Source organism: Platalea leucorodia, assembly GCF_965183815.1.
Source record: "Platalea leucorodia genome assembly, contig: HAP1_HAP1_SCAFFOLD_118, whole genome shotgun sequence".
NCBI lineage: Eukaryota > Metazoa > Chordata > Aves > Pelecaniformes > Threskiornithidae > Platalea > Platalea leucorodia.
This window is the reverse complement of record NW_028121417.1, coordinates 232687-253407: the sequence shown is the minus strand read 5'-3', so window position 1 is coordinate 253407 and position 20721 is coordinate 232687. Positions and strand designations below refer to the sequence as shown.

At 54.0% G+C, this 20721-nt stretch overlaps 2 protein-coding genes across 2 annotated transcripts; one reads left to right on the top strand and one right to left on the bottom strand.

The window, feature by feature from the left end:
• Positions 1-1114: 1114 nt before the first annotated feature.
• LOC309603510 (olfactory receptor 14C36-like) lies at positions 1115-2050 on the top strand (the record flags this gene model as incomplete). Its single annotated transcript, XM_082338343.1, has 1 exon — positions 1115-2050. One exon carries the CDS (start codon positions 1115-1117, stop codon positions 2048-2050), a length of 936 nt encoding a protein of 311 aa, XP_082194469.1.
• A 7268-nt stretch (positions 2051-9318) lies between these two features.
• Positions 9319-10278, bottom strand: LOC309603508 (olfactory receptor 14J1-like; the record flags this gene model as incomplete). Its single annotated transcript, XM_082338342.1, has 1 exon — positions 9319-10278. The coding sequence occupies one exon, from the start codon at positions 10276-10278 to the stop codon at positions 9319-9321; it is 960 nt and encodes a 319-aa protein (XP_082194468.1).
• Positions 10279-20721: the final 10443 nt, after the last annotated feature.

The following is a 20721-nucleotide window of genomic DNA, read 5'->3' as shown; positions in this document are numbered from 1 at the left end:
TTGGGAGGAGAGTCACAGAGTTCTGCTTTGGTCCTCCACCTGCTTGTGCTGCTCTTCTTCCTGCTCGTGGGGTCCCTGGCAGGAACGGCGGTGGTGTGGGGCAAGGGGTGGGGGTGTGGAGTGCCTGCTCTGGCCCTGGCCTGGAGGGTGCTGCCCTGGAGGTGTTTCCATGGGACCAAGGTGCCCACGCCCTCTCTTCATTTTTCAGGCTCGAGACACTGCACTCAGTGCTTGGGCAATGAGACACTGCGTCCCTTAGCAGACAGCACCTTAAGACACCGGATTCTGCTGGACAGGGAGTCCTGCGGGGCTGTGAGCATCCCTCCAGAAGGGCACAGCTCTCCTGGATGACCTCGGAGATGTCTGAGAGCACCCAATCTACCCATGCCAATCAGCATCCTTGCCCTGTCCTCTTCCTCATACTCTGCAGAGCTGTGCTGGAAAGGAGAGGTGTTTTGAACTCTGCACCTGGCACAGCACCCCTCTGCTCCCAGGACAGGCCAGTGTCCTTTGCAGAGCAACCTGTGGGTGCAGTCCTCCTGCAGCTGAGAGTGGTGCAAGCCCAGAGCAGCTGGGCACCAGGCTGATGGACAGAGCAGCCCTCCTGGATGGGAGCACTGGCGGAGGTTTGCACTGAGAGCAATGGGGCAACGGGGGAATTTGACCCTTTCCAAGACCATTTCCCGAGTGGGATGGGGGTTGCTGAATACTAAAACACAGTGTAACGAGACCCATTTGCTGCACCTCATCTCCCACCTTCCTCTGGGGAAGAAAGCGTCCTTCTGGGCTTTTCGCCCTCCGCTCTAGTGCAGCACAGGGAACCCCTCCCCAGGAAGCCTCCCTCCAAACACCCTGGGCTGTTGCTGCCTCCATGGGTCATTGCTGGAAAGCAGGGCTGACCCTTCAGGAGCCCCTGGGGAGAGGGCACGGCTCTGCACAGCACACTCAGCCAGCACAAACCACAGCTGAAGCCTCCGAGCTGCGTAACAGTCCCCCAGGAAAGAAAAGCACCTTTAGGTATTTCACAGTGAACGAATGAAATTTTGCTCAGAGAATCTTCTCTGATTTTTTCTCTTTTATCTCCTTTGGCAGTTTCCATGCCCAGAAGCAGCAGATGTCCAACAGCAGCTCCGTCACACAGTTCCTCCTCCTGGCATTCGCAGACAAATGGGAGCTGCAGCTCTTGCACTTCTGGCTCTTCCTGGCCATCTACCTGGCTGCCCTCCTGGGCAACGGCCTCATCATCACCGCCGTAGCCTGTGACCACCGCCTCCACACCCCCATGTACTTCTTCCTCCTCAACCTCTCCCTCATAGACCTGGCCTCCATCTCCACCACTGTCCCCACAGCCATGGCCAATTCCCTGTGGGACATCAGGGCCATCTCCTACTTGGGGTGTGCTGCACAGGTCTTTTTCTTTCTCTTCTTCATTGGCGGAGAATTTTGTCTTCTCACTATCATGGCATATGACCGCTACGTGGCCATCTGCAAACCCCTGCACAACGGGACCCTGCTGGGCAGCAGAGCTTGTGTCCACATGGCAGCAGCTGCCTGGGGCACTGGGTTTCTCAACTCTCTCTTGCACACTGCCAATACATTTTCCCTACCCCTCTGCCAAGGCAATGTCCTGGAGCAGTTCTTCTGTGAAATCCCCCAGATCCTCAAGCTCTCCTGCTCAGATGCCTACCTCAGGGAAGTTGGGCTAATTGTGGTTAGCGCGTCTTTAGCATTTGGGTGTTTTGTATTCATTGCAGTGTCCTATGTGCAGATCTTCAGGGCTGTGCTGAGGATCCCTTCTGAGCAGGGTCGGCACAAAGCCTTTTCCACGTGCCTCCCTCACCTGGCCGTGGTCTCCCTGTTTGTCAGCACTGTAATGTTTGCCCACCTGAAGCCCCCCTCCATCTCCTCCTCATCCCTGGATCTGGTGGTGGCAGTGCTGTACACTGTGGTGCCTCCAGCAGTGAACCCCGTCATCTACAGCATGAGGAACAAAGATATCCAGGAGGCCCTGTGGAAACCATTTGAACACAGACTTCTGAACCTTCAATAATTGTTCATCATCCTCAGGAAAAGCTTGGATGTTCTTTTGATCTTATCTGTCCTGTTTTCTCTTTTTTTATTATACTTCTTATAGGACTTCCACATAAATAATATTATTCATACCCCCCTACGAGTGTTTTCTGACCTGATAGACTTCATGTGCATATGGAACCAGCCTCCTTGTGCAGGTAAACACAATAAAGAATGCAGCAGCAAATCATTTGTCTCTCCTCCCATCTCTTACATCTCCTCTGGAGCTGGGGGTGCAGCCCCAGCATCCAGGAGGGGCCAAGGAGCCACAAGCCCAGCTGCCTCATGGAGGAGCAGGCACATGTGGATCTCGGGGCTGCCCCTTGCTGCCTCAGTGGACAGATCCTTTCTGCCACCTTCACACCACGGCTGCTGGTTCCCTAGAGCCATGGCCATGGACCACAGCAGGACCTGCCCTTTTCAGAGCAGCACTGCCAGCTCAGGGCGCTGTGGAGAGCAAGGGGTGGGAACCAAGACAGGCTGGCCAGGCCAGCCTGGACATGCCCACCTGGGGAAAGGGATGTCCAGGGAGAAGAGCAAGGGAGCATTTCCATGCCTGCAGGGAGGAATCCATGAGAAAGAGAAACCTCTTTCTGCAGGCACCCACTCGGGGCAGGCTGCTCTGTGCCCTGACCAGGACTCTTGTTCTGGCCTGGGGAGAAGGGCTGGCACTGAGCTGGCAGAGGCAGTCTGTGATGGGGAGCTCCTGGACCCCAGACCAGGAGCTCTTCGGCTTCACTAACCTCCATTTCCTCATGCCATGGTGAGCCTCCAGCCCTGGGGCTGATGGGGAGGCTGACCCTTCTCTGCCCCCCCAGCAGCTGCTGTGCCCTTCAGAGGGGCTGGGGCTGTGGGGTGAGTGCCCAGAGCTCTGCAGCACCCTGCGGTGGGCACTGCCGTGGGACCAGCCCAGGCTGGGCTGCTCTGCTGGGCTGGGGAGAGGGTAGGGGAGGTGGGGAGAGCTGGGAAAGGTCTGGGCTGGGCTGGAAGGTGCCCGGGAGAGGACAGCACCAATGTTAGCTGAGCTGTGTGACCATGCAGGGCAAGGACGTGCTCCAGTGGGTGTGTGGTGTAGAGCCCTGTCTCCTGGCAGGGAACTGAGACATGCAGGTGCAGGAGAGAGGAGGCTGGTCTGTGCCCTTGGTGGGTCTTGGTGGAGTTTGAACACATTTGGATCTCTGCAAGTCATAGAAATATCTTCTTTTATGCTGCAGGCCTGATTAGGATAGAAAGGCTTAGAAAATACCAATAAAAATGAAACAAAGAAGAAATGAGGAAAGATCTAAAACAAAGAAAATGTTTTAATACAATTTTCAGGTCTGTTTTTTTTTTTTTTTTTTAAGTCTTTGTGTTTATTTCCTCCTAGTTTAGCTTTGTTTTCTTGTAATGTACCAGTCTTTGGGGGATTTCATGAGCTTTTTTGTTTTAAATTACTATTTTGAAAGAATAAATGATTCTCAGAACTGGGGTGGGATGTAGCTGCAGGGATACGGATGTCTTACGTTACAGGGACACAGATGCCTGGTGCCAGTGCAGGTGTCCTCTGCCTGGCCTCTCTCAGCAGCTCCCGAGGGGCTCTGGTCTCCTGCAGGAGACCTCCTGTCCTGTGTGACAGTGGCCAGTCGCAGGGAAACGCCTCAGCTACACCGGGGCCTCTACAAGTGTCACTCGAGATCCACAGGCAGACAGCTGAGCTCTGCCTGGGAAGGGGAAGAACTGTTTGAAACTTTCATCAGCTGAAATGATTGAAAACTTTTAATAAAATGATGGTGTCTTTCTGCCATGACGTGAAATGGGAATGTCTAGGAAGTATATTAATTGAGGGAGAAGAAATATTGACCTTCCCCTGTATTTGTGTCCTGGTTTCAGCTGGGATAGAGTTAATTTTCTTCCTAGTAGCTCCTAGAGTGCTGTGTTTTGGATTTAGGATGAGAATAATGTTGATAACACACTGATGTTTTAGTTGTTGCTAAAGGAGTGCTAACTTGTTGCCAAGTAGTGCTTACACCAGTCAGGGACTTTTCAGCTTCCCCCACTCTGCCAGGTGCACAGGAAGCTGGGAGGGGGCACAGACCGGCCAAAGGGCTATTCCATACCATATGACCTCATGCTCAGCCTATAAAGCTGGGGGAAGAAGAAGGAAGGGGGGGGGATGTTCGGTGTGATGGTGTTTGTCTTCCCTAGTATCCGTTACGCGTGATGGAGCCCTGCTTTCCTGGGGATGGCTGAACTCCTGCTGGCCGATGGGAAGGAGTGAATGAATTCCTTGCTTTGCTCTGCTTGTGCGTGCGGCTTTTGCTTTCCCTATTAAACTGTCTTTATCTCAACCCACGAGTTTTCTCCCTTTTACTTCCATCCCACCTTGGGGGAATGAGCGAGCGGCTGGGTGGTTCTTAGTTGCTGGCTGGGGTTAAACCACGACAGGGCTCTTCCTGGGGCAGGGTGATGTGGGATGTGCAGTGCTTAGTGAAGGACAAGAGTATGGCAGTGGCCGGCCTTCCCAGGGGCTGCAAGGAGACAATAAGGCCCCAGTGCCATGAGAGCAACCTGTCTCCTCGTAGATGTCGGTAGCACAGACAGCTGCCATGGCCAAGGGGACAAAGACCTCAAGCACATGCAGGCAGGATCCAAGCTTTTTGGGAAAGAAAGGAGAGGGAGCTGCCCTTTATCGGAGAGGTCAGCAGGAACGCATGGAGTTCTGCCTTGGGATGGGTAATGAGCTAGCTGGGAGCTTGTGGGTCAGGATTAGCAGGCAGACCAGCATTGCTGATGTTGTAGAGGGCGCCTGGTCCAGAGCACCTGAGCAGGAAGCACCAGAGGAGGCCTTCTTCAGGCAACAGGCAGAAACCTCACATTCACAGGCCCTGGTCCTCATGAGGACTTGAACCACCCTGATATTTGCTGGAAGGACAACAGGGCAGGACACATGCAATCCAGGCGGTTTCTGGAGACCATCAACGATAACTTCCCAAGAATGCAGAGAATGGGCTTGGAAAGCCAAAGCCCACCTGAAGTTGCATCTGTGGAGGGATTTGAAGAACACGAGCAGCTTCTACAGTGACATTAGCAGCAAAAGGAAGGCTGGGAAAAAACACGGGCCCCTAAATGGGGCTGGGGCTGTAATGACAGAGGATGCAGAAAGGGCCAAGGCACCCAGTGCCTTCTTGGTGAGACCGGCCTTCAGGAATCCCAGGCCCCTGAGGCCAGAGGGCAAGTCTGGTGGAGGAGGATCAGGTTAGGGAACCTTTAGACAAACCAGATATAAACAAGGCTATGGGAGCTGACAAGATGTGCTCGTGAGGGCTTAGCAATGTGGCCAATGTCATTGTGAAGCCACTCTTGGTCACCTCTGAAAGGTCCCATGGCTTTTGGGTGAGACTTCTGAGGACTGGAAGAAAGCGTATGTCAGTCCTGTCTTCAAGGAGGACGAGCAGGAGGAGCTGTGGAGCTGCTCAGCCAGGCTCCCATAACACCCTCCTAGACTAAGAATGGACTAGAGAAGGGGAAAGTGAGGGCAATGGCAAACTGGCTGACTTGCTGGGCTCACAGCTTTTGTGACCTGCAACACAAACTCCAGCGGGAGGCAAGTCACTAATGGTGTTCCCCTGGGTCCAATATTAGGGCCAATACTGTTTAATCTCTTACTGGTCTGGAGGATGAGAGCGAGGGCACCCTCAGGGAGTTAACAGATGACAGGATACTGGGAGGAGTGGCTGATAAACCAGAGGGTTGCACTGGGATTCCGAGGGACATCAACAGGCTGGAGAAGTGGTTCAGAGGGGATCCTCATGAAGTTCCACAAAGGGAAATGCAAGGTCCTTTACGGAATAGGACCTGGAGGTCCTGGTGGACAAGTGCGACATCAGCCAGCAATGTGCCAGCAATGTGTATAGAAGGCAATCAGCATCCTTGGCTGCGTTAGGAAGGGCAGCAGGCAGAGGCAGGTGATCCTTCCCCCTCTCCTCAGCACTGGTGAGGCAACACCTGGAGCGCTGGGTCCAGTTCTGGGCTCCTCAGTGCAACGAAATTGAGAACTTGCAGAAACGTGGCTGTCTCTGGGCTGTGAAGATGACTGAGGACCAGAGCATCTTTCACATGAAGAGAGGCTGAGAGAGCTGGGACCGTTCAGCCTAGAGAAGAGAAGGCTCGGGGGGAATCTCATTAAAGTGTAAAAATAAACCTGATGGGAGGGAGTGAAGAAGAGGGATCCAGACTCTTCTCAGTGGTACCCAGTGACAGAAAAAGAGATTAAACCCCATGAAATTCCATCTCAGCAAAAGACAACACTTGTTAAATGTGAGGGAGGTCAAACACTGGATCAGGTTTCCCAGAGAGTCTCCATCCTTGGAAATATTCACAGCCCAGCTGGACCCAATGGCTTTTGGCAACCTGCCCTAGCTGCCCCTGCTTTGAGCAAGTGCGTTGGACTAGGTGACCTCCAGAGATCCTTTCCAACCCCAACTATTTTGTGATTCTCTGGGTCTGTAATGCCTGGCAGGGTTTCTGAGAACTTTTCTGTAGGATCCCCACACCAACGGGACTCCTGGTGTCCCTTGGAGCACAGCCTCCTCCTGAGGGTGATCTCCCTCACCTTGTAACCCTGAGGACAGGGTGAAACAGTGATTATAAATGGCAGCAATGCCTCAACATGCAGCAGTGTCCCCTCCTCCTGAGTCCATGTCCAGCCCCTTCTTCCTTCAGGATCTGAGTCAGAAGGGACATCTGAAGGTCTGCTCTGAGCAGGGAGAAGTTTATGGTTAGATCAGGGACATCAGTGCTTTCTCCAGACGAGTTTTGAAAACCTCTGTGCCCCTGACCCACTGCTTATCAACTATCGTGGTGATATATGTGTATATAGATGTTTAAAAAACTCTCTCTCTCTATGTCTGTGAATGAGTACATACATGTTTTGGTTTTTTTTTTCTTTCCTTAACCTGATAAGAAATTCCCCTTACTGCTGCTTGTCTCTATGGTCTCCTGTCCCTTCCTTCCCTTCATGATCCCTAGCCAGATCATCACACCTACTCAGACCAAGGAGAATCACAACCTCCTCTCCAAGCACAGCCTCGCTGGGACCCTCTGGAACCATGCAGGCAGGCTGGGGTGGCCAGATCCAAGCAGAGACAAGCCCTACAGAAGGACTGTGGTAGTGAACGGGAGCTGGTGCTGGGGCAGAGCCAGGGGCCATGGCGGACATCAGAGACAACCTCCAGCAGCTCCCCTTCAGCCAAGGCAGGGAGTGATGCACCCAGTGGTGCTCCTGAGAGAGGATGGTGACGCAGGGAAGGAGGCACCAGGGGCTGCGGTGCAGGGAACCGATGCTTGCCTCTGTGTCTTGGGCCTCCTGGAAGCGGTGCCAGGAGCTGCACCCCCAAGGCACCCCCAAGCCTGCGAGCAGCCCTGAGTCCTCTCCTGACTGTGGGGAGCTGCTCTGGCTTCAGCGAGTCTGCTGGCAGAGCTGGAGCTGTTGGAGCTCAGCCTGCCCCTCCAGTACTATGACTGGGGTGACAGCCCTGCCTGTTTGAGGGTCATTTTGAGGGTCATTTGGGGTCCTGGCAGTGTGGGAGCTTCCTGGAGCATCATGGCTCTTGTTCTCATTCCCATCCCTGCAGCAGCACAGCTCTGCTGCCACACAGCCCAGCTGTGCAGGCATCAATGGGGCAGGCTGCATTCAGGGGAGGGAAAACATCCCCCTGGGACGGTCTGCCCAATGGACCTCAGTGCCACATCCCTCGGCAGCCCTCCTGCTTTGGCAGCCCTCCCCAGCACCGGTCCCTGCCCAGACTTGGCTGTGTCCCGGGCAGGGGTTCGTAGACAGGGGACTGCCAGGGTCTGGGCATGTGGGAGTTGGGGAAGGGCTGGATGTTCTCCCAGTGTAGGTGGAGCTGGTCACATTTAAATGATCAGCCCACACCTGGACCATGGTGAATGGCCAGGGCTGGAAAACACAAAGGGTCAGGATTGGGGGTGACTTTGGGGCCAGCATATGGGCTGGGAGAGACTGTCTCAAGGGCATGTGCTGGGCACAGGGACTGAGGGACAACAGCAAACTCACGGGGTCATGCTTCCTTCAGCACAAGCCCTGACAAAGGTTCCCAGCCTCCCTTTCAATGCCACGCTTCAGGAGGAACCATGGCACTAAGGGGTGGGGAGTGAGGGATGCCGATTCTGCTTCATCCACTTCCCAGACCTCAGGGAGCACCAGGACAGAAAGGACTTGTGGCTCTGCACCGTGAGCCTGCTTTAGGGTAGCCACAGTCTGGGCACTACTGCTGATGAGCGCAATGCCAGAATTTGTCTCCCCCAGGCAATTTCCAGCCCACATCAGCTGCCACCTGAATTTTCCCCACCCCTCCTCTGATGCAGCTGGACGTTTCCTGGCCCCCTCCCCATGCTCCCTGCAGGGCCTTGACCTGGATGGGGATCATAACCGCTAATCCGCCTCCCTGGGGGTCTCTGGATGTGGCAGGTGCTTGAAAGGACTGTGGTGCTTTCCCAAGGACAGTAGGTGTCTTCATTTGGGCCTGAGGGTGACAAGAATCACTCTCCAGTCTTCCTTTTTTGTACCTGCTTGGTGCCCACTGCCTCCCCTGGGATTGCAGAGTCCTCGTTTCCCTACAGATCCCTGCGTTTAGCACTTTCCCTTTGGGTGACTCCATTGTGGGGGACCTCTCACTTTGTGGGGCTCATGTCACTGCCCACCCCAAGCACACGCTGTCCATGGGGATGCCCCAGGCTCCCCAGGCAACTCCAGACTCCCATCCTTAAGGACATTGCCTGCCATATCTGGAAGCCCTGGGATGTGTCCCCCATGTGGGACAGCCCTGCATATGTGCCTCAGTGACCATTCACCATCTCCACTGTAACTAGAAACTTGAATGCAAACCTTGCTCTCTAACAGGTCACAACATGACACTGAGCTCTTTGCTCCTGAGTCCAGGGAGCAACAGGCCCTTTTGGGGTGCAGCTGCTCATGACCACGCTTGGCAACAGCTTTGGAAGACAAGTCGAGGCTTCAGGCACTGCACTGGGGAGAAGCCATTTATTAAAGATCTGCTATGAGAGAGTCAGCACTGACCCAGTGTCAGACAGACATGAATACGTGCTACAGGCAAGACAGAGAAAGCTCAATGAAGCCATAATGATAGTGATAATAATAATGATGATAATGATAATTATAAACATAGTGATGCTAATGATGATAGAACACCTCACAAAGTAAAGTCCTGGAATGGTTTACCGTGGGAGTTATGTGTGGATACAGATAGGAAGTTTATGCCTCCTGAAAGAAGCCCTTGAAATCACTTTCCTCAAGATGCCTTTGAGCTCCTGGTTCCTCATGCTGTAGATGAGGGGGTTCACTGCTGGAGACACCACTGAGTACAGAACTGCCATCAACAGATCCAGGGATCTGGAGGAGATGGAGGGGGGCTTCAAGTAGGCAAACATTACAGTGCTGACAAACAGGGAGACCACGGCCAAGTGAGGCAGGCACATGGAAAAGGCTTTGTGCCGTCCCTGCTCAGAGGGGATCCTCAGCACGGCCCTGAAGATCTGCACATAGGAGACCACAATGAAAACAAAACACCCAAAGATTAAAGAGGCACTAACCACAAGAAGGCCCATTTCCCTGAGGTAGGAGTCTGAGCAGGAGAGCTTGAGGATCTGAGGGATCTCACAAAAGAAAAGGTCCAGGACATTGCCTTGGCAGAGGGGTAGGGAAAATGTATTGAATGTGTTCAAGAGAGCATTGAGAAACCCAGTGCCCCAGGCAGCTGCTGCCATGTGGGCACAAGCTCTGCTGCCCAGCAGGGTCCCGTAGTGCAGGGGTTTGCAGATGGCCACGTAGCGGTCATAAGACATGACAGTTAGGAGACAATACTCTGCTGAGATAAAGAAGATTAAAAAAAAGAGCTGTGCAGCACATCCCAAGTAGGAGATTTCCCTGTTGTCCCACAGGGAATTGGCCATGACTTTGGGGAGAGTAGTGGAGATGGAGGCCAGGTCGAGGAGGGAGAGGTTGAGGAGGAAGAAGTACATGGGGGTGTGGAGGTGGTGGTCACAGGCTATGGCGGTGATGATGAGGCCGTTGCCCAGGAGGGCAGCCAGGTAGATTCCCATGAAGAGGCAGAAGTGCAAGAGCTGCAATTCCCGTTTGTCTGCCAATGCCAGGAGGAGGAACTGGGTGATGGAGCTGCCATTGGACATTTGCTTCCTCTGGGCATTGGGCACTGTCCAAAAAGGAATAGACAGCAACAAGTTAGGAGAATCTTCTCTCGAAAATCCTCTGCCATTTCTCATTGAAATCCCGCCTCCCTGAGCTGAATGAGGAACGAGTCAGCTCAGTCCCCAACCCTGTCAGCTGAATGACATGGTGCCTCACAGTTGTAAATACAGCTTGGGCACCTAGTTCCCATGAGGAGACCTCCATTGAAGGATCCCCAGTCATAGTTAGGAGAGAAGCTGACCTGCACCACCACCCCAACCCCAGAGACCAAGAGCATCACTGACAGGGAGGGAATCAAGGAAGGATACTGCTACGCTCAAAAAAAAAAAAAAAAAACAAAAATGAAGCAAGGAAAGGAAGGCAGAGAGGCATGCAGGGAAGCCTTCTCCATACCCAGCTGTGCTCTCCACCTCACAGACACAAGCACACATAAATATTAATTGTAGGACCCATGTGCTTCTTTTCTGGAGGTCCAGCTGTGCAGGAGGTAACTCATGCCCTCGACCCTGGGGCCATGGGGACAGAGGCTCTTCTGGGTGGGAGAGGAGAGCAGGGAGTTGCTCCAGGGAAGGCATCTGCAGTGCAGGGGATGGCAGAGAGGTGCCTGAATCCCCACCTTCCCATGGCGCTTCTGGGAGCAGATCCCTTTCACTCCCTGCCCACGTCTCTGGTGCCTGGAGCTGCCTCTGCCAAGGGCTGGTTCTCTGTTCCCAGGTCTCCTCCCTGTCCCTGCTCAAACAGCCAGTCCCCCCCACTGTGTGCTCAGCTCTGCCCTGCAGACCCCTCCTGGCAGCAGGGCACTGCCCGCAGATATTTCTGTGTCTGCAGGGGCTGAGGAGCAGCTCAGACAAGTGCTAAGGAGAACTGGGGTCTCCCTGCCTTTTCCACAAGGCAGAAGGAAATTCCCATCTCCCACTGCCCACCCAGCCATCTTCTCCTTCGGGTAAATGCTGCCTCAATGGCCTTCTTCAAAAGGACCCTCTGCAAATGTCCTGGGGATGATCTGGAGCTGTGAGCAGCCCTGGCCCACGCAGCACCCTCTCAAAAGCAGAACCTGACGAGGGTTGCTGCTTCCACCCACAGCTTCTCCCTAGATTGCTGTGGGGAGCTCCCTGGGCAGGCTGAGAGCTGACCCTGGCAGGTGGCAGGGTCCCTGCCCCAGCACAGAACCACTGCTCTGGAGCACGCCCCTCTCCACTGCACCAACCATGGGATGTGCCAGCTCTAGGAGATCCCTCCAGGATACTCAAGTGCATTGCCCTGCAGCCAGAGCCTTACCGTGTCAAGGGCTGTGAAGATGTCTGCTCCAGTGAGCTCTATGCACCTTCCCACTCACGTCTGCCTTTAACCTCTCTCTGCCTTGCTCCTCTCCCCTCGGTGCCTGCAGGCAGTGCCCTCAGCCCTGCTGCGCTTTGCAGAGGAGCTGCTCCTGGGCAGAGCTGTCTCTCTGCAGGGCTGCCTGCTTGCCAGGAGCTCCCTCCATCCCAGGAGCCCAGCCCAGCTCAGCAGCAGAGGCCCAGCCCAAGGCAGCACTTTCTCTGCCCCTCTGGGCTCCCTCCAGGTGTCCCTGGGGCTCCAGGGGAACCTGCTGTGAAACAGGCTGGAGCAATCACTCATGTTCCCTCCCTCAGCTGGGGAGAGACACTTCTTTCCAGCTGTGTCATTTCTGTCAGAGTTAGGTCTAGGAATTGCCTTTTTTTGTTCTGGTATGAGACCAGTCACCCAGACAGGGACAGGGCAGCTGCTCAATTTAATGGCCAAATACCGGCCTGTAGTGCTAGCTCAGATGCCAAAGCTGCCCAGCACAAGGGCATCTGATGGGGGCATCTTAGGACCTATCGCACAGCAATCCCCATTCAGAGCTGGTCACTAACAGACACCTCTAATGGCATCTCAGAGAGGTTTGGGGCTTATAAGCAAGTTACTGAATGCCACTGCTGCAGGGAGGCAGTGTCTGTCCCACGTCTAGCCATTAGATGCATGGGGCAGTGCATGAGTACGAGGCACACCACAGCAGGGTCTCCACTCATGTGCCAACACTTTCAAAGGATTCTTCTTACCCCCATCCTTTATTCACCTCCTTGATGATACAATCAAGGAAGAAGTGAATGATTTTCATAGCGTGCCTGGATAACAGGATGTCCATAGTCAAGGATATTTTCAGCAGCAACCTGTCCTTCTTGGAGATCAGCTTCACCTCCACCACAGCCTCTCTGGGCTGCAGTGACATTGCAGACAGCAAAGCCCTCTCCTGCCAGGGCCGCACAGTCCAAACCTGTTTCTCTCTGGCATTGGGAAGCACAGGGTTTGGTCACCTTGTGGGCCCCTCATTTCAGCCTCACATTGCCATCTGCCATCCACGCCAGCATGTCTCCGCTCTGAAGCAAAGCCTTGGCTTGCACAGGATCTTGGGTGCAAGAGCTGTGACAAGTCTGAGGTTGGCCCTGGTGGCACCAAGCTGAGGGGCTGCAGCACAAATGGGCACCAATGGCCTCAGCCTGGGGCACAGACAGGAGAGGATGGAGCCCTGTGTGCTGTCACAGAGCTGTGACATTGATGTAAATACCTGCTGAGGTGTGTGGGACAAGTCAGAAACCTTAAGGTTCTGTGATGCATGGATACAGGCTGTTCAGAGGAGAGAGGTGGGGAACATCAGGAGGGGGATGCCCTCAGGGGGAGGGAGCTGCCTGGATGTATGGAGGTCCTCTATGGGATGGGCAGCAGATTGGGTGAGCTCTTGTGGGTGGGGGTCACAGGAGAGACCAGTTAGGGAGACATTGTGGTAGGAGCTAAATAGCTGGAAGCAGGTGAGGAAGAGGACACAGTCTTATTTAAGCAATGGGAGGAAGTCCATTGACCCCACATCACCCCTGGGGACTCTCATCACCCTGATGCTCACGAGAAGGGGAAACCGCAGGGTGCAAACAGCCCCGCAGGTTTCTTCTGGTTCCTGGGGCCAGCTTCTTAGCCCAGCTGCCAGATGTGCCAACAGAGGTGATGCTCACCTGGATCTGGTACTTGCAAACAGGGAAAAGTGGATCAGGGATGTGAAATCCAGTGTCAGTCTGACCTGAGCTACGCTGTGGGCATACTGCTCGCCAGCCACAGCCATGGGCACAGCCATGCCTGGCCATGGACCTCGTTGGGTCTGACTCGCAGACTCACTTCCCAGCTTGAGCCGTTATGGATGCCCAATGGCACAACACCCTGTCCCTCCAAGTGCCAGGCTCCGGCCGATACACAAAGGCCCAGCACAGCCATGGCACTGCAGCGCTTGTAGAACCAGGCCCTGGAGGTGCTCACCAGGCCAGGGACAAAGGTGGGCGGCTGGAGGGGAGTCCCTTGAACGCTTTCAAACAATCAAGGTTTGTACCAAAATTAACCTGAATTATACCTTTGAAATTCAGCTGTATACAGACTGAAAAAGACCTCCTACCTCCTTCTTCTTCCTTTCTTCCCATCACTTGGCCGTATTTCAGAGGAGAGCAAATTGAAGATGGTGATGCTTCTGGGTGCCAATGAGTGAAAGCGGGGAAGTGAGGCAACACATGCAAAATGATGGAAAAGCTTTGCTAGTTCAAAGCTCTTCTCTTCAGATCCTATCTCTGAAGCCTGAAATCTGCAGCAGAGAACCTTCCTTTCAGTAATTAATTGGAGATTCCCCCAGCAGTCTTGGCTGTGTCCCCTCCCAACTTCTTGCCCACTCGCAGCCTACTCACTGGCAGGGCAGCCTGGGAAACAGAAAAGGCCTTGACCCTGTTTCAGCACAGATCAGCGATCGCTAAAACATCGTTGTGTTATCATGGCTGTTTTCGTCACAGATCCAAAACATATAACCATATGAGCTACTATGATTGAAATCAACTCTATCCCAACCAAAACCAGTAGAGGACCAAAAGGTGAGGTGTTCCCAATACCGGTCTCCAGGGAGCTGGTCAAATGCCTTGTCTCTGGTTCTCTAACCGTGACTTAGATGCCTGGCTCCTCTTTAGAGCCTTTTCATGAATACCAGCATTTCGGGAGCAACCTGGTCTGACCTCAGAGCTGGCCTTGCTTTGAGCTGCACAATGGACTAGAGATCGCTTGAGCTGCTTTCTTCTCTGAATCTTCCCATGAGCCTGATAGAGACACCCTCACCTTCAACTGAGTCCCTTCTTCTAGGACATACTGCAAGACACAGGCTGCTGGTGGAAGCGTGGGTGGGAAGGGGACTGCTGGGGGTCTCCAGCCTGGCCTCCTGCCCAAAGGGTAACTACCACCAACCCCGTGGTCAGGCTGGTGGCACTTTTGGGAGCTGAGACCTGAAAACCTCCCAGGGTGGGGATCACAGAGGCACGCTGGGTGTCCTGCTGCAGTGCAGCACCACACTCCTAGGGTTTTTGTTACTTTTCCTGTTGCCCTGTGTGAATCTCCCAAGAGGCAGTTTGGGGCTGTTGCCCATGCCATACCATTTCTGGCAGCAGAAGAGAGGGTTTTTCCATCATCTCTCCAGGCAGACGTAGGATGGTGCTGGGTTTTCCTCAGCACGCCCTTCAGCAGCAGGCTAAAGAGGCTCTGTTCCCTCACTGTCTGCACACAGCTCATGTAATCAGGCCCTAACACCATCCTTGTTGTCCTTGTCTCGATCCTCTCCAGCTTCTGCCCATTCCTCCAGAACTGGGAGACCACTGGCTTGTATGGCATCCATGCTCATGCCCAGGCCCTTTCGCTCAGGGCCACTCCTCACCCCGTCAGGTTGCAGCCCACACTGCTGCAGGGTTATTCTGTCCCTGGTGCAGGGCTTGTCCCTTCTCCTTGTGGATCTTTGGGAGGGTTTTGGGGTTTTTTTTGGCCAAATCCCCAAGTGTGCCTGGGTCCCTCTGGACTGGAGCCCTCTTGTGCCAGCATTTATGGTATGTTTGCAGATGGCTCATCCTCATTTGTGCTTCTACCAGGATAACAGCACGAGGCATTGCAGGACACTACAGGTAAAGAAAAAGCAGTACTTGTTTGCTGGAATTGCTGCCCAAGGTAGAAAGCCTCACAAAACCCACATCAGAAACAACAAAGGAAGGCACAAACCCAGAAGAGGCTAGCCAATGCAGAAAGGGCTAACAGGGTAGGCGGTTCTTTACAGGGAGTATGAGGATGGTAAAAAAGATGACCTTGAGAGGAGGGCAAGAGGGAACCAGGACATGAAAGGTGAAGCAAAGGATGGGATCAGGGCTGTCTGGGGGTACCTGGGAGGCAGCCCTGTCCCGGATGGGAATGACTTCCACAGTCAGGGAGACCCTGAGTGCATTCCTTAACATTGACAACATGAAGGAGAAGGAAAACCAGCATCGTTCAGGCTGGAAGGGAATTTGGGTGGTGTCTAGACTAACTTGCTGCTCCAAGCAGGGTCACACCAGGTTACTGAGGGGTTTGGTCCATTTGGGTGTCGAGAAGTTGCAGGGATGGAGCCAGAGCACAGCCTGGGAAACAACTCCCAGTGCTTGACTGTCCGCCTGTTGGAAAAGTTTCTCCCCAGAGCTAACCTGACTCTCTCTTGTCTCAGCCCATTGCCTCTTGTCCTCCTGTCTTGCACCCCAGTGATGAGCCTGACTGTCTTCTTGGAAACATCCCTGGATCACCATAGGCAGTGCCTCTCTTGCATTGTGTGGGGTCAAACCCTGAGAAAGTATTCTGCATGTGGCCTAACAAGTGCTGAGCAGAGGTGAAGAACCACTTCCCCTGCCTGTGCTCCTGCTCATACAGCCCAGGAGGCTCTTGGCCTTCCTTGCCGATAGCTCTTCTTTGGCCTAATGTAACCCAAGGACCACCAGAGCATTGAACACAGAGCTGCAACCCAGCCAGCAGCCCCTCACCTGTGCCGCTGCAGGGGCTTAGTCCACTCCAGGACAGGCCTTTGGATCTGTCCTTGCTGGACCTCATGAGGTTCCTGTTGGTCCATCCCTCCCGCCTGTCTGTATCCTTTGGGATGGCAGCCCTGCCCTCCAGTGTCTCAGCTGCTCCCCTCGCTTTGGTGCCATCTGCAAACTCTATGAGAAAGCATTCTTTCATCTCCTCCAGACCAGGAAAACCATGTGAAAGAGGGCAGGTTGCAGGACAGACCCCTGCAGGACTCTGCAGTGAGAGGCCTTCAGGCAGAGTAGCACCCATTTACCGCGTCCCTCTGAGCCCAAACAGGCAATCAGTTTGTGATCCATCTACTTACCCACCCAGACTGACCATAATATCGTAACACAGATGAAAGCATATCGTGGGGCAGAGTGTTAAAAACCTTGCTTAAGTCCAGGTAAACGACATGCACTGCTCTCCCCTCACCCAGAAGTACAACCCTTTCATCTCAGAGAGCAGCACAGATGGTCAGGCATGATCTACCTGAGTAAATCCAGTCACCTTCTCTTTCAGAAACCCAGAAATGGGATCCAAGAGGACACGCTCTGGGACACACGCCTCAACCAAAAGGAGGGTGAACAGCCTGGAGTTCCCCAGCTCATCCTTGGGGACTTTTTGAAAGATGCATGCAATGTTTGCTTTTTGCAAGTCCTCGGGGAGTTCCCCTGATGACCTGCCCAAAGTGACACAGAGCAGTGTCACTGTGACTTTCTGCCTGCTCTCTCAGCACCCTTGGATGGAGTCCCTCAGGTCCCATGGACCGGTAAAGAGTTGAGTTTGCTCAGGTGACCCCCGGCTTGATCCCCACCCACTGCTGCTTGTTCTCCATGGGCCCTGCCTCAAGGCAAAAAGGCCTGGGAGACCTTGCTGACGAAGACTGAGCCAAAGGCCACATATGGTATCTCAGACCTGTCTACACCTGCTCTTGCTAAATTCTGCAGTGGCCCCACAGAGTCTGGTTTTCCCTCTTTAGCTGTAACTTCAGCAGTAACAGCTCATCTTGGTGCCACTGAAGTCCCTTATGAGAGTCCACTGAATATCCGCATGGACCACTGCTGTGCTTGCAGGAGGTTGTCCTTAAAGACCAGCTGTGCTGAGCTCTGCTGCCTATCCGTCCTCCTGCTCATGAGATCCCTCCTGAAGGTCCCCAGGACAGGCCACAGTCTGCCCCTCTGAGGTCCCAAGAGCCCATATACGCGATGGCTTTTCTTCACAGCAGAGATGTGCTTGGAGTATATGCTAGATGGATCATATGGGAAATAATGATAGGAGATGCAGATGTAGATGCTGAGGTAGCTGACATGAGGTGCCTGCAGAGTGAGCAAAGCCTGCTCTCACCAGCGCCAGAGATAAGCAGAGCAGGGCTGTGCAGCTCTGAAAGGAGACCACAAGACATTACAGTCAGTGTAGATCTAGGAAATACAGCTGAGGGAGAAGAGAAGGAGAGAGACTTAGCCTTTGCTATGGCAGATGCCTCAATTTGGTCAGAGGAATATCTCTGTGGGCTGCCCTGAACATACTGATCATGGACAGGATTCTTTGTACTAAATGTCAGCATCTGCTGCCATTTGAGTTGGCCAAAGGAATTCCCCAACGGCCTCCAAGATGATGCCCCCAAGACACCAACCTGTCACTCACAATTGTTCCATTACAGCTTGCAGTCACCTGCACATGCCTTGGACCATCTGTGGCACCTCAAATGGCACCAGGTGTTTCCACCTGAGCAGCCCACTCCTGGCCTCCATCTCCATTAACTAGCATGGCAGCTTAAACAAAGAGCTCCCACCTCTTTTGTCCATTCTGAGCTGAGCCAAGAGGAATCCCAGCTCATGTGGGTCTGTGGGGTGCATGGGACAAGCTGAATGCCCCTCCAGCTTCAGGGCTACTGCTGAGAGCCGAGATGCCTGCACTGACCCCGTGTCGTGGTTTAACCCCAGGCAGCAACTAAGCACCACACAGCCGCTCGCTCACTCCCACCCAGCAGGATGGGGGAGAGAATTGGAAGAGCAAAAATGAGAAAACTCGTGGGTTGAGATAAAGACAGTTGAATAGGGAAAGCAAGAGCTGTGCATGCAAGCAAAGCAAAGCAAGGAATTCATTCACTCCTTCCAATCAGCAAGCAGGTGTTCAGCCATCTCCAGGAAAGCAGGGCTCCATCACATGTAACCATTATTTGGGAAGACAAACACCATCACTCCATACATCCCCCCATTTCTTCTTCTTCCCCCAGCTTTATAGGCTGAGCACGATGTCATATGGTGTGGAATAGCCCTTTGGCCAGTTGGGGTCAGCTGTCCTGGCTGTGTCCCCTCCCAGATTCTCGTGCAACCCCAGCCTACTGACTGGTGGGGTGGGCTGAGAAGCAGAAAAGGCCTTGACTCTGTGTAAGCACTGCTCAGCAGTAACGAAAACATCCCTGGATTATCAACACTGCTGCCAGCACAAACCCAAAACATTGCCCCATCCCAGCTACTCTGAAAAAAACTAACTCTGCCCCAGCCAAAACCAGCACCCTGAGCTGAATCCCTGCCCCACACAGGTGGAAATGATCCCCTGCCGTCACTGCCAGCCTCTCCTGCCTGACAATGGGACAGGGATGTAAGTGTCCAGAGGGGAACATTGACACCTCCCATAGACCCGTGCACCCTGGTAGAGCAATTCCCACTGCAGGAATCGGTCTGCCCAGTGTTTGGAGAGGGACAGTTGGTGATTACTTCAGTCTGCTTCAAATTGTGTTCCCCATGCAGGACCCTGCTGCCTTTCAGGAGCTGTCAGCCCTGGAGCCCCAGGGACACCTGGAGGGAGCCCAGAGGGGCAGAGAAAGTGCTGCCTTGGGCTGGGCCTCTGCTGCTGAGCTGGGCTGGGCTCCTGGGATGGAGGGAGCTCCTGGCAAGTGGGCAGCCCTGCAGAGAGACAGCTGTGCCCAGGAGCAGCTCCTCTGCAAAGCGCAGCAGGGCTGAGGCTACTGCCTGCAGGCACCGAGGGGAGAGGAGTGAGACAGAGAGAGGTTACAGAGAGCCAGGAGTGGGAAATTGCGTAGAGTGAAGGAGGAGAAGTCTTCCCAGCCCTTAACACAGTAAGTCTTTGGCTGCAGGGCCCATCCTGGAGGGATCTCCTAGAACTGGCACATCAACATGGCAGGAATGGAGGAGAAGGATGTGCTCCAGAGCAGGGCTTCCTTGCTGCACCATCGGAGGGACAGGGCATGATGGCTGTCTTCTCCCAGGGACAACTGCAGGGTGTGAAGGTGGGTGTGCAGCCAGGGCTGCCCAGGGCCGTCCTTCAGAGCAGGGTCCCTGCACCCCAGGGGCTGAGTGCTGGGGCAGGGACTCTGCCACGTGCCAGGGTCTGCACTCAGCCGGCCCAGGGAGCTGCGCACAGTGATGTGGGGAGAAGCTGTGGGTGGAAGGAGCAGCCATTGGCAAGGTAGGTCAGGATCTTCCTGCTGTCAACAGGTTGCTGTGTGGCTGAGGGCTGCTCACAGCTCCAGATCACCCCCAGCACATTTGCAGAGGGTCCTTTTGAAGAAGAACATTGAGACAACATTTACCTGAATGGGAAGGAGTCTGTGCTTTGAGTTTTCTCCTCATGGTTGACTGGGTGGGCTGTGGGAGATGGGAATTTCTGTCTCCCTTGTGGAAAAGGCACGGAGACCCCAGTTCTCCTTAGCACTTGTCTGAGCTGCTCCTTAGCTGCTGCAGACACAGAGATGCCCCTGGGCAGTGCCCTGCTGCCAGGAGGGCTCTGCAGGTCAGAGCTGAGCACACAGCGGGGGGGATGGGGTCTGTGAGTGATTACATGAGAGAGACCTGGGGACAGAGAACCAGCTCCTGGCAGGGACAGCTTCTGGCAGCAGAGACAGAGGCTTGGGCAGGGAGTGAGCAGGAGCTGCTCCCAGAAATGCCATGGGAAGGGGGATTTGGGCACCTCCCTGCCACCCCCTGCAGTGCAGACACCTTGTCTGGAGCAACCCCCCTGGTCTCCTCTCCCACCCAGCAAAGCCTGTTCCCCCAAGGCCATGGGATCCAGGGCATGAGTCACATCCTTGGCAGCTGGACCTCCAGTCTGGGAGAAGTGCATGTGTCCTACAATTAACACAGAACAACACAGACAACTGCCCTACAGTGTCACTGTCAGTGAGGCGGAGAGCAAAGCTGGGTAAGGAGAAGGCTCCACAGCATGCCCATCTGCCTTTCTCTTCTTGCTTCATTTTTTTGGAGCATTGCAGTTTTCTTCCCTGTTTCCCCACATTTCTGTTGTGCTCTTCCTCTGTGGGGTTGAGGTGGGGCTGCAGGTCAGCTTCTGTTCTGACACCAGCTCTGAGGGTCCTGCCCTGGAGGTGTCTTCATGGGAACTAGGTGCCCAAGCTGTCAGGCACCATGTCATTCAGTTGGTAGCATTGAAAAATTTCCTGAAACATGCCTCGTTCAGCTCAGGGAGGGGGATTGCGATGAGAAATGGCGTGGGCTTTACCTCTGAGAAGTCTCCCCTAATTTGTCATTGTGTTTTCCTTCTTGGACAGGTTCCCATTCCAAAAGGGAAAA